The sequence below is a fragment of the Carcharodon carcharias genome, chromosome 8, assembly GCF_017639515.1.
Source record: "Carcharodon carcharias isolate sCarCar2 chromosome 8, sCarCar2.pri, whole genome shotgun sequence".
In the NCBI taxonomy this organism is placed as follows: domain Eukaryota; kingdom Metazoa; phylum Chordata; class Chondrichthyes; order Lamniformes; family Lamnidae; genus Carcharodon; species Carcharodon carcharias.
This window is the reverse complement of record NC_054474.1, coordinates 170934031-170950873: the sequence shown is the minus strand read 5'-3', so window position 1 is coordinate 170950873 and position 16843 is coordinate 170934031. Positions and strand designations below refer to the sequence as shown.

The 16843-nt window shown below is 41.1% G+C and overlaps 1 protein-coding gene across 1 annotated transcript in view; it reads right to left on the bottom strand.

Annotated features, from left to right (window-relative positions):
* psmb7 (proteasome 20S subunit beta 7) overlaps positions 1 to 16843 on the bottom strand; it is a 71100-nt gene that overhangs the window by 13887 nt on the left and 40370 nt on the right. The window contains exon 6 of the mRNA XM_041193613.1: positions 12208 to 12266. Coding sequence (XP_041049547.1) covers positions 12208 to 12266 — 59 coding nt within the window. The remainder of the gene's footprint in view (positions 1 to 12207; positions 12267 to 16843) is intronic.

Sequence of the window (16843 nt, the reverse complement as noted above, 5' to 3'; positions counted from 1 at the left end):
AAGGGACCAGACAATCAAGCAACTGGCATTGACAAAGCATTTGCTGCTTACATTTGAAGACTACAACTCAGAGGCTGTGCAGAAAACAGGGGCCTGCTGGTACTACCTTGCCTCGGGCACTGGCAGAACTGGTGGTGGCACATCTTCAAAAGGCAGTGAGCCCAAGTGTGAGCAGCCCAAAGAAACCGGGTAAGCCTCCAGCCTCTGTTCTTTAAGTTGGAGTACCTTCAAAGCCTAGCAATCTGACTGTAGGGCGCAACAGCTGCCATCACAAATCTGATATGGTTCCAGTTTTGAGTACTGCTCAAGATTCATGCAAAAGAATTGCCATTATTGCCTGTCATGGATTTATAAATATTGCTCAGTGTTTGCCGTGGTGAGCTTCTCATGGGACTGTACTACATGACAACATGAGAATGAAAAAACAGGCTAGTAATTTCAAAAAGTCTCACTTTAAATTTGCTTACATTTTATTCATTCATTGATTACTTTTAACAAAGAAGTAGATTTAGTGCAGCACGTATCTTTATTTCCAGTGGATTTCAATTGCTGTCTTAACTCAACTGACCTAATTACTTCACAAATGCTAATTTACAAATTGAAACCAAGGGCTGCAGGACATTTGCTTTTGAACTGCAGCCCTGTGATATGCTGTTGTATACGTCCCCTATATTCACTCTGGTCCTGCTAAGGCATTTGACAATTAGCACAAAGGAGAATATTGTTAAAAGAACAGCACATGGCACATTTAAAACTAAGGTAAAAGACCTACAAAGGCCATACTCCTTTTGAATTCTTCAGTTCTCCTCCTATTAAAACAAAGGAATGTTTAAACACAATACTTAGAGGCTAAATTGTGCTGTTGCTCTGTCTCTTTAAGATCAGTTTTCTTAAATTTAACCTGGGTAGTGCATGTGAAGTAATCAATTTTGTAAATTCCCACCCCATTGCTGGATGCTCATAAAACAGGTTTTTCTCTGTTTAACTGAACAATGGAGGAAACTGTGGCCACTGGATTATTTCTGGCTGGTTAGGAAAAGCAATAATAGCGGCTGAGAGAATTTGTACACTGCCCCAGGGCAGAACTGAACCATAGGGATCAGAAAGGTCCCCCCTCCATTCCAATAGGGACACTGCAATTGACTGCAATGCTCCAGAAGGAAGCAGGAGAAAAGGGAAGGAAATCAGTCCAACATTTCAAATGACTAATTGCGTTGGTAGATATCTGGTTCAGCTGTGATACCCCTACGTTTGAATTGCAAGCTGGCTCCCACCATCTGAGTGCTCATAGTAACAGGGGAAAAAACTGGAAGGAAAAAGTACAAGTTGAAAAAATGGATGGCCAACAAAACTTCTTTTGTCTCTCCCGAACATATGCCAAGAATTGATAAAACTCAATGTAAATCAAAAAGCAGCAAACTAGGACTTGGAACAGCAGCCAATTCACCAATGAGCAATGCTGAAACCACCTCGCGGAGGCTGAGCATCAACTCGCAGACACTTCCTCCTACCTCTCCCTGGACCATGACCCCAGCACTGAACATCAAGCCATTGTTTCCAGGACTCTCACTGACCTCATCTCCTCTGGGGATCTCCCTCCCACAGCTTCCAACCTGATAGTCGCCCAACCTCGGACGGCCCGCTTCTACCTCCTACCCAAAATCCACAAACAGAACTGTCCCGGTAGACCGATCGTGTCAGCCTGTTCCTGCCCCACGGAACCCATTTCTAGTTATCTTGATTCCCTTCTCTCTCCCCTTGTCCAGTCTCTTCCCACCTACATCCGTGATTCCTCTGACACCTTACGTCACATCAACAATTTCCAGTTCCCTGGCCCCAACCGCTTCCTCTTCACCATGGACGTCCAATCCCTCTACACCTCCATCCCCCACTAGGATGGTCTGAGGGCCCTTAGCTTCTTCCTCGAACAGAGGCCCGAACAATCCCCATCCACCACTACTCTCCTCTGTCTGGCTGAACTTGTTCTCACACTGAACAATTTCTCCTTTAACTCCTCTCACTTCCTCCAAATAAAAGGTGTGACTATGGGTACCCCGCATGGGCCCCAGCTATGCCTCTCTCTTTATGGGGTATGTGGAACATTCCTTGTTCCAGTCCTACTCTGGCCCCCTCCCACAACTCTTTCTCCGGTCCATCGATGATTACTTTGGTGCTGCTTCATACTCTCGTCGAGACTTGGAAAAATTAATTAATTTTGCTTCCAATCTCCACCCCTCCATCATTTTCACATGGTCCATCTCTGACACTTCCCTTCCCTTCCTTGACCTCTCTGTCTCAATTTCTGGCGATAGACTGTCCACCAATATCCATTACAAACCTACCGACTCCCACAACTATCTCGACTACAGCTCCTCACACCCCGCTTCCTGTAAGGACTCCATCCCATTCTTTCAGTTCCTTCGCCTCCATCGCATCTGTTCTGATGATGCTACCTTCAAAAACTGTTCCTCTGACATGCCCTTCTTCTTCCTTAACCGAGGTTTTCCACCCACGGTCGTTGACAGGGCCCTCAACCGTGTCTGGCCCATCTCCCGCGCATCTGCCCTCACACCTTCCTCTCCCTCCCAGAACCATGATAGGGTCCCCCTTGTCCTCACTTATCACCCCACCAGCCTCCGCATTCAAAGGATCATCCTCCGCCATTTCCGTCAACGCCAGCATGATGCCACCACCAAACACATCTTCCCCTCACGCCCCCTGGCGGCATTCCGGGACACCCTGGTCCACTCCTCCATCACCCCTACTTCTCAACCCCCACCTATGGCACCTCCCCATGCCCACGCAAAAGATGCAACACTTCCTCTCTCCTCACCGTCCAAGGACCCAAACACTCCTTTCAAGTGAAGCAGCATTTCACTTGCATTTCCCCCAACTTAGTCTACTGCATTCGTTGCTCCCAATGCGGTCTCCTCTACATTGAAGAGACCAAACGTAAACTGGGCGACCGCTTTGCAGAACACCTGCGGTCTGTCCGCAAGAAAGACCCAAACCTCCCCGTCGCTTGCCATTTTAACACTCCACCCTGCTCTCTTGCCCACATGTCTGTCCTGGGCTTGCTGCATTGTTCCAGTGAAGCCCAACGCAAACTGGAGAAACAGCACCTCATCTTCCAACTAGGCACTTTACTGCCTTCCGGACTGAATACTGAATTCAACAACTTTAGATCTTGAACCCCATCCTCCATCCCCACCCCCTTTCCATTTCTTCCCCCTTCCTTTTGTTTTTTTCCAATAATTTATATAGATTTTTCTTTTCCCACCTATTTCCATTATTTTTAAATCTTGTATGCCCTGCTAGTCTTTCCACCCCACCCCCACTAGAGCTGTACCTTAAGCGCCCTGCCATCCATTCTTAATTAGCACATTCGTTTAGATAATATCACCACCTTCAACACTTCTTTGTTCCTTTGTCTGTGACATCTTTTGATTATTTACTCCTATCACTGCTTGCTTGTCCCTACAACCACCCCACACACCCCCCAACCTTAAACCAGCTTATATTTCACCCCTCTTCTAAACATTCAATCAGTTCTATTGAAGGGTCATGAGGACTCGAAACGTCAACTCTTTTCTTCTCCGCCGATGCTGCCAGACCTGCTGAGTTTTTCCAGGTAATTCTGTTTTTGTTAATGCTGAAACCCTTTTGTGCTGTTAGGAAGGTCAACTCACCAGTTCGTACAGAAAAGCACTAGTTGATGGTCAAGGAACAAGGTACTCAATTGACAATGAAAGAGCTTTAAAAATGTAAAGTTTTACAAAGGCTTTGTTGGCTCTAAAACATGTAGCCGTATAAAACGTGTTATTAACCAGTCAAGGTTTAGCTTTTCATGGGACTCGACTCAAAACGTTAATGATAATAGCTTATCGTTTTAATGTGTTGAGTGTTGCCACCCAAGATACACTGATTTTAAACAAATGTGAAAAACAGTTTATTTCTACCTTCACATTTAATAAGCCCTTTCTTCCAGATACTGAACTCTTCCAAATAAACTGAAATTAATTAGTTTATCTTGAGCTTTCTCTCCTTGAAAGTACAGGACATTACAATGTTTTATTTGGAGGGACTTGGACGTCCTTATATACATGCAGGTTAGAAAGCAAATGGCATGTTAGCCTTTATTATAATGGGGTTGTAGTATAAGAGTAAGGAATCTTACGGCAATTATATAGGGCAGTACTTGTGCCATGTACAGTTTTTGTCTCCTTACCTAAGGAAGGGTATACTTGGCCTGGAAGGGGTGCGACAAGATTCACTAGATTGATTTCTAGGATGAGAGGAGGGCTATCCCAAGAGGAGAGATTGAGTAGAATGGGCCTATATTATCTGGAGTTTAGAAGAATGAGAAATGATCTCATTGAAAAATATAAAATTCTTACAGGTTTTGACGCGGTAGATGCTGAAAGGCTGTTTCATCTGGCTCAAAAGTCTAGAATTAGGGATCTTAGTCTCCCGATAAGGGGTCGACCATTTAGGATTGAGTTGAGGACAAATTTCTTCTCTGAGGCTTGTGAATCTTGGGGGTACTCTACACCTGAGGGCTATGAGTATATTCAAGATTGAGATCGGCATTTTTGGGCACTATGGGAATCAAGAGATATGGAGATGGGGTAGGGAAGTGAAGTTGATGCAGTTCAGCCATGGTCGTTTTCAATAGCGGAACAGGCTTGAGAGGACATTTGGTCTACTCCTGCTCTTATGTCATATGTTCTTAAGATTTGTTTCCCTCTTTTTCCTCTTTCCCAAACAATTTTTTCATTTTTGAAGTGTCCTCTTGAGCTGTGTAAAGCCATATACATTGATTCTTCACTAGTAATGGCCAAATTAACTGGAATCAATTTACCCAGATATCATGCCAGAATATTTACAACATAATTTGATGATGGGTAATATAAAAAAATTGAATAGCCTACACACACATTTTGCAAAAAAGCTGCAGCTCAGATTTGTTATTCTTGAGATTGCACGACCCATGCATGTCACTCTCTATCCTTATAATTCATCACAGTACATCCAATTATTAAATTAATACAAAAATACTCCATTTTTAGTAGATAAGTTCTTGAAAATCTCTACTTAAATTGAAACTATTCATATTGAAGCAAGTTTTCCCATTTAAATGTATGAGGAAATGTGTTCACAACCCAAGTTTTTTGGCCCCAATGCATAATATAACTATGAGATAAACAAAACACAATGCAAGTAAATCTTCTATGTTCTCAGCGATGTGGCAAAGAACCAAAGAGAACAGGTTTTGATTTTCCAATTGCTCTAAAATAAAGCTACAAAATACATCCCCATGATATAGTTAGCAATTTTTGGGGAGATCAAGTTCCCCCATACTCACTTATGTTAATTTGTTTCACACCTTAAAATGACCAGGTTCCCCGTGTTGATTTTCCCCTTGCTCCCAGTACTGGACAGCTTCTCGGCCTCAGCCCCGTTCTTCTGGCAGAGCCAGTGACCACTCTCCAGGTGGTGCTAGGGGGTGGCTGATTGGCACCCTCTTTCTCACAGGGCTCTGGTTTGGGGTAGTGCTCGTGCATGTCGGATGGTTCAGGTGGCCCTGGGGGATCCGGGTCAGGTGGTGAGCGCGAGTGTGAGTGGGTTATGGGTTACTCCTCGGTGCAGATCCACAAGAATGTGTCCTTGGCCATCAATAGGAGGAGCACTTTCCAAAGTGGTGGGGAGTGGGGGGTGCAAAATTTAAGCCAACAGTTCTAGAGAATGGAGCAACAGCCGTTTCATTGAATCACACAGCTAGTAACTATGCAGACAGTTACGAAAAACGTCTGCACCCGGTCCCGACTACTTAATAATAGGGTAGGTAGCACTTAAAAAGTTACTATCCATTTATTCGTTTTAACTATGTAATAACAAAACTTCTCTATTCAGGACTACTTAAACGGGGTGTAGATGGTGGTGCAGCAGTAATGTCACTTGTCTAGTAATTCAGAGACCCAGGCTCGAGGGACATGGGTTAAAATTCTACCACGGCAGCTAGTGAAATTTGAATTCAATTAATAACAAATCTGAAATATAAAGCTATTCTCAATATTGGTGACCATGACAACTATCATCGATTGTTGTAAAAAGCCATCTGGTTCACTAATGTCTTTTAGGGAAGGAAATCTGCCACCATTACCCAGTTCTGGCTTACATGCAACTCCAGACCCTCAGCTATATGATTGACACTGAACTGTCCTTTGAAATGGCTTGCAAGCCACTATGTTGTATCAAGCTGTTACAGAAAAGACAAATGGACCGCAGAGGTTCAAGAAGGCAGCTCACCATGACCTTCTAAGTGTATTTAGGAATAGGCAATAAATGTTGGTCTTGCCAGCAACACCCACATCCCAAGAACAAAAATATGCATGTTAAAAGATTTTTTTTGTTATTGAATAGCAATCAATGCTTAGGAATGTGTATGTTACATATTGTAGGTGTCTGCAGGAAAACATTTTAAAAAGAATTCTCTTTCCCAAATTACTGATTGGTCAAAACAGTTGCACTGCCACTTCAAAGTGCAAAATATTTGGCTGTTGCAAAACGTACAACTAAATTGTGACCATAGTTTGAAAAACAAGGATAATAGCATTTATTGTACAAAAAAATCAGTTCAAGGCTTTCATTTTGATGTCTCATTACAATGTAACCTATTAAAATATATATGATTTAGTAACGTTATGGTTTATTTTAAAATGGTTCAGCAGGGAGTGGCATGTAATGGGAAGTACCAGTAATCTAAAGATTAAGATTTATAAAGTGAAGGAATATGCAACTGGAAAAGGCCATTTAGCCCGCTCCTTCTAACAAACCATATACACATTTCTTACAGTACCCATTTCAATCTCCTGTGGGAACAAAGGTGCAATTTTCAAGAAATTACACTCCTTTTTTCCCCTGAACCAAAAGCAACTCAAGCAAAAACTCCAGGATATTCATCTGGCACTAAAATCCCTATCACTCAACCCCATGTCCTTGCATTTCACAGATAACACTTTCATGGTTCCTAAAGGACTGGAAAGAATGTCCTGCAGCACATTTGCCCATCTATATCTATATGCATGCTTATCATCTTCAGTCCTTTCCATAACTAAATGACATTAACTGGTTCCCTGACATTAGCATCTGTAAAAAATGTTTTAGCTGATGCTTGCTCTCCACAAAAGACAACACACGTATACTTCATCACCTTACATTTAATTAAGCGTCAACACTATGTACTGCAATATGTTACTAACTGTCCCAAGTCCCTTTCATTTGCAAACCAAGGCTACCTTACCATATCCCATCTTTCATCTATCCTGCTTTCAAACTTGACTTCCACTGGACTCTCCCCATTTGACAAGGCTGCAACAAAACTATTAACAAAAATGAGTGTGCGTGAAATTGGAAACATCCATTGGCTTGGATAGGAAATTGGTTAGGAGTTAAGAAACAGGGAGTAGGTCAATACCGATTTGGAGTGCACACCCATCCAAATTGCATGTTTAAGATGATCAAACGATTTGATAGGTTAGGGAGAAACTAAGGGGAAATTTTAACATCCAAAAAAGAGGTGCGATATAAAAATGTTAAAAATCTGAAACCGAACCCCAACCCACTTACTTCCAGTTTTAACGTAGACAGGATGGAGGCAGGTAACCAACCTGCTTGCAGGAGATAGGTTGGTCATTTAAATATAATGTGGCTGCATGCCTCAGAATTAAATGTAACCCTGGCTGATAGGATTTCTCATGCTTCAGTAAAGCAACAGCTAAGGGGAGGCGAAGACTTAAGAAAGGAAGTACTTTTCCATTTACCTGCGGGATCTAGTGTACCTGCATTATTCACTCCCGGCAATCAGACATTCCTAATCCTTTCGATTTCTCACCCCTCCACAACACTTCCAACCTTCCTTCTGCTATAAAGCCCAACCCCCGCTTGCCCCTCTGTTCCAGACCATGACTTCCCCTCTGCTCCACACCCTGATCCTCCCGACCCCAGCCTCTGACCCCCCCTCTGCTCTGGACCTCAATCTTCCCTAGCTCAGGGTTTTGATATCGGCTTTGGCCTCCAATCTCCCTGCTTTTCCACCTTGCCTCAGGGATAGGATGAAGGCCTAACTCCTCTGGTGGAGATGCCCAGAACAAGGGAATTAAAACTAGGTCATTCAGAGGTGTGGTCAGGGAGCATTTCTTCATACGAAAGGTGGGGAAAATCTGGAACACTGTCCCCCTCCTCCCAGAACAAAAAAACATGCAGGGTAGGTCAATGGAAAATTTTAAAACTGAGATTTTCAGATTTTTGTTAGATGAGGACATTAAGAGTTATGGACCCAAGGTGGGTAGGTGGAGTTAAGACACAGAATTGGCTTGAGAGCTGAATAGGCTTCGCCTGTTCCTGTGTTTCCATTAACTTACTTCCACATCTAATTCTCCTGCTGTTACAGAACAATCTTATGTACTGCTATTAATCCTTTATCAATTCCTTTAGATGGCTGTACGTACTTGTACAGATCCTCTTCTACTTGGCACTTTTAAATCCCTCTTCTCTGTAACAGCTATAATAGAAGTTCATTACACTATGGCAGACTCAATGGAGACACTACACTTTCTCAATAATGCTGCGTATAGCAATTAATAATGCATAATTCACAAAACCCTTTGCAACATTTTTCATGTGAACATGTACTTTCAATCCATGCCTTTTCCAGTGAGTCACAATAGGGAATAGAAGGGGTTATTTTATGAAGCCTAAAAGGGCAGGAAACGTGGCGGGCAGGCTGACTTATTTAGGGAGGATGCAAACCTTTAATTTCCCGACAGCAGGTTGAGGTGCCTAGATTAAGTCAGCAGTATGTTTGTAGCATGTCCATCATTATGCCATCCTGTGGGCAAGTTCACACTTGTAATATGTTTGCATGCTGTGAATACCCATCCACATGAAACAGTTCTCAATAAAGTCCTACCTTCAAAATAAAGCCAGTGGCGCACGAGAATCTCGTGGCACCTAGTTCGCCATCATTTACACCACATGCACTGCAGCGGTTCAATAAGGCAGCTCACCACCAGCTTCTCAAGGGCAACTAGAGACGGGCAATAAATGCTGGCCCAGCCAGTGAAGCCTACATCCCGTGAACGAATAAAAAAAAAATAAAGTAAAGGTAGCGTGCACCTTTTGGCTGTGTGCAGTTGTGTAAGGTCAACGATTTTCCTCGTTTAATTCTACAGCACAAGGGAGAGGAGGAGGAGAATGGACCCTTGCAGAGAGGCTCAGGGGTGGCTAGGGTCAGTCAGTAGTGAGGCGGGTTGTGGAAGTGACGCACAGTTCGGATACGACATCAGGAATGGCACGCTTTTGACAAAATCCTCGCCAGAGTTCTTCCTCTTCTATTCTCTCCTATCCACTTAACTCACTTTTACTGTAAGAGCACGAGCAACAAATAGCATTTGGCCCATTCCGTCCATCGTATGTGTGCATGCAGGTATGTATGTTGGGGGTGGGGGTGCGGGGCTCTGACAGGAGGCCTGGAGAAGTTGGGGGAGGGCTGGGGGGATTTGGTGAGGCAGGCACGCTGGACACAGCGGATAAATGAAAAGAGGGTTACTTCCTGGGTCCAGCAGTCATTGCCTTCCTTCAGTTGTTGAATTTCTAGAGACTTTGGAAACCAGTTCGATGGAATTAAATTTGAAATAATAGTGGTTAATATTAGACGTGCAGCCTCATTATATTTATGTTGATTATCCACCTCCTGGGAGTGGATTGGTAGCAACACATCAACCTGCCCTGCCTTCCCCTCACTACCCCCTACAACCCCTTAAAACCAGAAGTGGCAGGTTGAGGTTGGGTTCTTATTTTTAACACCCACCCCACCCAACCCAAACCCACTCATTTTTTGGGGTTAAGATTCCAATCCCCCCCCTAGCAGTAATTTTCAAATCCTCTCTGGCCACAGGTGAGGTGCCAGAGGACTGGAGGACTGCTAACATTGACCCATTATTAAAAAAGGGATAGACCAGGAAATTACAGGCCAGTCAGTCTGCCCTCGGCGGTGGGGAAGTTACTAGAAAGAATTCTGAGGGAAAGCATATATCTGCACTCGGAGTGATGTGGATTAATCAGGGATAGTCAGCACGGATTTGTTAAGGAAAGGTTGTGTTTGACAAATTGGATCGAATTTTTTGAGGAGGTAACCAGGTGTGTTGATGAGGGTGATGCATTTGATGTGTTGTACATGGACTTTATCAAGGCTTTTGATAAGGTCTCTGATTGCAAACTGGTCAAGAAAGTAAGAGCCCTTGGGATCCAAGGGAAAGTGGCACACTGGAACCAAAATTGGCTGAGAGGCAAGAAGCAGAGGGTGATGGTAGAGGGATGTTTGTGTGACTGGAAGTCTGTTCCCAGTGGGGTTCTGCAGGGCTCGGTGCTGGGGCCTATGCTGCTTTTGGTGTACATAAATGATTTGGACTTAAATGTACGGGGTATGATCAAGAAGTTTGCGGATGACACGAAAATTGGTAGGGTGGTAAATACTGAGGAGGAGAGCTGTAAAACTGCAGGAGGATATCAATGGACTGGTCAGGTGGGCAGAGCAGTGGCAAATGGAATTCAACCTGGAAAAATGTGAGGTAATGCACTTGGGAAAGGCTAACAAGGCAAGCAATTATGCTATGAATGGCAGGACCCTGGAAAGTACTAAAGATCAAAGGGACCTCGGTGTGCATGTCCACAGATCCCTGAAGGTAGCAGGGCAGGTAGATAAGGTGGTTAAGAAGGCATATGGGATACTTGCCTTTATTAGCCGAGGCATAGAATACAAGAGCAGGGAGGTTATGCTGGAACTGTATAAAACGCTGGTTAGGCCACAACTGGAGTACTGCGTCCAGTTCTGGTTACCACATGATAGGAAGGATGTGATTGCTCTGGACAGGGTGCAGAGGAGATTTACCAAGGTGATGCATGGGCTGCAGGGTCTGAGCTATGAGGAAGATTGGATAGGCTGGGGTTGTTTTCCTTGGAGCAGCGAAGGTGAGAGGGGACCTGATAGAGGTGTATAAGATTATGAGGGGCATAGATAAGGTGGATAAGAAGGCACTTTCTCCATTCGTAGATAGGTCAATAACCAAGAGGCATAGATTTAAGGTAAGAGGTAGGGGGCTAAGAGGGGAGTTAAGGGGAACTATTTTCACCCAAAAGATGGTGAGAGTGTGGAACTCACTGCCTGAAAGGATGGTTGAGTCAGAAACTCTCGTAACATTTAAGAAGTATTTAGATATTCACTTGCATTGCCATAACCTCCAGGGCTACAGGGCAAGTGCTGGAAAATGGGATTAGTTTAGTCAGAACTTTGTTGACCGGCACAGACACGATGGGCCAAATGGCCTCCTTCTATGCTGTAAAGGTCTATGAGTCTACTTTGTGGGGAAAAGAGTATTTTCTCTACCCTCAATTGAGATTTGCCAATTCCGTACTTTTGTCCTGCAGCTCTAGAATCCGAGTTTAAGTTGAATAGCATTACACTTGTACGGCTCATATCTGTCAGTGATTTGAAGATGTGGATCATATTCCATCTCTTTCTTATTTTCTTCCATAAATACGATCCCTTCATAATTTAAAACATTCCTTGTTACTTTCAGGACTTGCTTGGTTATTATACAATTCCTTGTATAACACCTAAAATAATTATTCTAACTTGATTATCGTGTTCCTTGCCTACCTTCCTTTATTGAAGAATAAATAATTTTAAACAGCCTGCAAAATTTATCTTGTTCTTTTTCCATTAAGTTTCACAATTCTCTAATTTCTCTATAATATAAACTTTAACCTTTTAAGTCTTCAATGTTCAAAATGTACATTTTGGTTAGCTGTTTATCAGTATCAAATCTAAAATTATGTAATGCACACCAGACTTGAAAAATTTATCCACAGCCAGGGCAATAATGTCATCAGATGTGAGGTAGGGATAGGAAAGGTAAAAAAATCTAATTCTGTATTCACCCTCATACTTAATAACATTAAAACCAGACTGACTGGTATCCTTTATAAGTTGTGTTCAAAGTCCGATTTTCAAACCACATACTTTTACCCTTTTGGGAACAGGAATTTAGAAAATGAAAATATTTACAGATTCTTCTTTCTTTCTGTATTACAGATCAATAAAAATGCCAGCTCAACAGCTATTATTTACAGTGGTCACACTCTCACCTCCATGTCTTGCTTGTATCGATCTTCAAATACTGCCATTGCGGCCAAAGATCCAGAACCTGTTTAAGAATTAAAAGCATTAAAAATCACATGTATTATGTTAATCTTTACAAATATAAGTGTGTAAATATTTAAGCACATCATTAGTTATAGCTAGCTCCATGTACTGCAGTTAACTTCACATCTTTATAGACCATGGTACACAGGTTGAATGGATTGAAGACAGACGGGCAGCACAACTTGTTTTCTTTCCTGCTCCCCTGCTGATCTAATAATAAGGCAATCTCAAATTTTTGTAACTGTCTACATTTTTTCAATTTGCTTTGGAAATTGACTTCCAAATCAAATTAGGTCCAGTCCTTCTATTTGCTGTCCAGTCAGATGCAGAAGCAGATGCAATAGCAAGCCTGTTGTGTTGGTTACCATACCCCATGCTATCTTGAAGATAAAATCAGGCTGCAGGTAGGTGGGAACATGCTTCAATGATGACAAACTAGCCCTTTCAGGCATAACATCTAGGAATAGTACTGAAAGCATAAAAGTGTGTTAGAAGGATTTTTTTTTTAAAACAAAAGATTAAAATATGGAACATATTACTATAATTGGCTGGATCAAGCTAAGGTGAATTGCAGCATTCAGGAGCAAATTGAATTTGGGAAAGAAAATGCAGGCCAGGATTAAAACAGCTCTGATGTTGAGCTAGCAGTGGCAAAAGGATGACTGCTGAAATATCTGAGGGCCAGCTTGCTTTATTTGGAATTACTCTCACCACTGAGTCAGAACACGACTGGTTTGGACCCTTTCCAGGAATTGGTCATACAATTGAGACTAACATATCAATGCAGTACTGGAGGAATGCTTCACTGGTGGAGTGTTGTCATCTTTTGGATGAAATGTTAAACTGTCTCATTTCACCTATTCAGATATATGTAAAGAATTCCATGGCCTAATTCAACGAAGCAGGCCAACTTTCCTCCCTGAATCAAAATCTCCAAATACAGATATATCTAATCATTCATCTCATTTGCTGATTGCAGGAGCATGCTGTGTTGAAAGTGGTGGCCACATTTGCCTATGAAACAATGATTACCCTTAAAGCAATTCAAAGGCTGTGGGGTGCTTTGGGATATCAGTGGACATGACAAGGCACTACATAAATGCAAATGATTTGATTTTGTGTTGAAATTTATATGATTTTTTAATGATACAATCTCTTATTCCTTCCCTTACCAGGCAACCCATTCATGCAGTTATTGACCAGAGGAGGAACCTGGATTCGCTCTTTTGAACATGGAGGTGCTTCCCACAAAAATGCCCAAGATTGGAAAGTCAGTGTATGCAATCATCTGAGACTGAAACAGCAACAGAACAATATATTTGATCAGCTAGAGATCAAATTGTGGAGAAAATGCGCTGTACTTGTATGTCCAAGCCAGGCTATAAACTTAATACCTTCAGAGTACCAAACTGCCCATCAATATATAGAGAAAGCAAGCTCTGGATATAGCAGCTTTGTTAACAAAAACTTACACTTATATAGCACCTCTAACATAAACACAGGGGTGATCAGGAAATGGTGATCAATGCTGAGAGTTAAAGTATGGGCAGCAGAGTTATGAATGACCTCAAGTTTACAGAGGGTAGAATGTGGAAGGCCAACCGGAAGTGCACTGGACTAGTCGAGTCCAGAGGTAACAAAGGCAAGGATGAGGGTTTCAGCAGCAAGTGAGCTAAGACGGGTGATGTTACAGAGATTCAAAGTTAAGACAGCTCGCTGGACAAATTACATCCTGCTCTATCCATCAGCTGCATATTGTGCTTTACAAAAGGAATCTAAAAGGCTCTACTTTCGCATAAACTATAGATCTCTTTCACTGACATCTGTCGACCAATATCAAGTAATTTTCATAACCTAAACCGCTATTGCCTCCATCTGGGCGGCCATTGATAGAGAAGAAATGACTAAACTCTTAAAAAAAATTGATTACAAAATGTTAAAATGGTGCAAAAATAGATTATCTGTCAATTTCAAATGGTCAATGAATATCCAATTAGGTGGGACTGCAATTGCATGTGGTGTAATCTTACCAATACCTAATTCTCCCATACAGCAAATATATAACAGCTTCTATATTAGGCATTAAAAGCAATTCAGCATCATTTTGAAAATGAGAAATGTTAACAATTTGTGCCACACAGAGCAAAGCATGGGGCTTTAAAACACATCATCCCATCTGCTATATAGTTACTAAATGGTTTAGAAACTTCTATTTCTGCTGAAAAATGCATTTGGTGCCTATTTTTCAATCCAATTAAAATAACTTTTTGGCATTTATTACTGTTTTAAGTAACTCTGCATACTACTTCTCATTTAGCAGGCCTGCACAAGAAACAGCACTTCCCATTTAAAGTGATTTGTGAACACTGGTCGACCTCCGCAATGGATTTGAATTGAAAAGAGGTAGCGATTAAAGGCTTTTGAATGAGATGTCCTGCTGACTTTATCAATTCTGGTGAATATGTAATGGCATAATACAACTTGACAGTTATGGTGTTGAGAAAAAATACTGACTTTCTCATCAGCAACATTTAAGAAGTCTGATTATAGATCAAATACAAGGCCCAAAAGCATCAGATTTACAAGAAATAAATTGATCAGTGTGCTGAATAGTCATATTCAATCTGACAGGTAACCCTGGGATAAAATATCACTAAATTCAGGACGATTAGAATGTAGCAATTTGCTGAAACAAAATCTATTGCTTAAAGCTGTAGGGAACTAAAAGGGTACAGAATAAGCAATGACTGCCTACTGGAGATTTAAAGTATGTATCAAAACAGCTTAATTTTCTGGGTGCATATCCACTGGAATGGAGTAAAGGAAAGCAGGTATCAGTTTAGCTCAGTTGGTAAAACACTTGCTTGAGTCAGAGTTATGGATTCAAACTCATTATGAGCTTGAATAAATATTCTAGGTTTAAAATCCAGTAACCTGTTGAAAGAAGTGCTGCATTGCCCTCTTCCAGACGAGATGGTAAACTGCTGCCTGCCTAGGCAGACTTAAAAGGTATCACAACATTATTTAAAGAGTAGGATATTTTCTCATTCCAACATTCCTCCCTCAACCAACACCAGCATTTGTCCATTTGCTTTTTGAGATCTTGCTTCATGCACACTGGCTGCCACATTTGCCTACATAACAACAGTGACTGCACTTTTAAAAACAGAATTATTTACTATTTGTAAAGAACTTCAAGAGATCCTGAAGATATAATAATGCACTATATAAATGCAAGTTATTTCTTCTTCTTCCCCAACTTCTAGCTTCTGTGTGGCACATCCAGTCTCAATTGATTTGGCACTACCTCAACCTAGTGCCTGGTCCCCAATATTTGTGGGAATGAGTATAGAGTGAAGTTTAGATAACTACAACTAACACTGTGATCAGTTTCCAAGACAAAATTTTAAGAACAGAAACAGTACTGCGGCACAGAAAGCTACCAGATCAATGTCATGGAGATAGTCTTAAAAATAAATTTTGCCAGTTCTGCAAACCATTTTTTGAAAACTCTTTGGAATTTAATAGTTTTTAGGAACAATTTGGGTAACTAAAATATAAGTAATCCTCATAATTAAAATGTCAAATAATCTGTTATAAATGCATCTCTCACATTTATATTTCCGTAAGTTACATTCAGACATGTGTGCATACACGTACACTGGTTAAAAAGCTCATCTGATCAATTAGGTCCCATGAACTCATTCACTTAAATGAAAAAATCTTGCACAATTTTAGGAAATGTGTTTCTGGTAACCGACATTAAGGAAACAGCTTTACTCAAAACAGCAAACTATGGTCTGGTGTGATCACTCAGCTACAGTTTAACTAATCATATAGAACAGGTGACTTAAAAATGTGGGCTATAATTTTATTGCAGCAGGAACTTGTTCAGATGACATTTATCTGAAGCAAAAATTTATTGTCGTGAACCTTCACCTAAAAAAAGTAATCTACTGCTATGAAAACAATTTTTACAGTACACTGCCTCTGTTGCTTCCAGACGGTAGGTTTAACATTACTGTCACAAAAAGGGTCCTCTTTTCTAACAGCTAGTATCTTAAACAAATAATGATTTTAAAAATAAACTTTTGTCAGCATTACATTATTTTTCAATTCTTTATTGTTGCCGAGGGTTGAATTGGGTTAAGGTTATTTAGGGTAAGGTTAGCTGTTTTCTGCAGTTATAAGGAAATATTGTGATGGCTATACACCTAATTAATGGGACTTTACCTCTAAAATATAATAGATCGGTTACTTGGAACAAAATGTAACCTACAGAGAATAGTTTACATTTTTGAAATTCAGAATGCATGCATCTTACAAACTAAAAATTAAGGAAGATAATTTCAATTTCTGAAGAGGTTTGTTGAATTTTTACAGTGAACTAACGTCCTTTCCTGAAAATAATTAGAAACAAAGTTTCCTTCAGTCTACAGTGCATACTCTATAATTGCAACTTCAATTTGATTGCAATTTATAAAGATAGACATTTAAAGTGATGCACAATTGTTTGTAGAAATGATCTAATTTTAAATTTCTAACTATTAAAAGGGAAATTTTAAGGTGAGGGTTGAC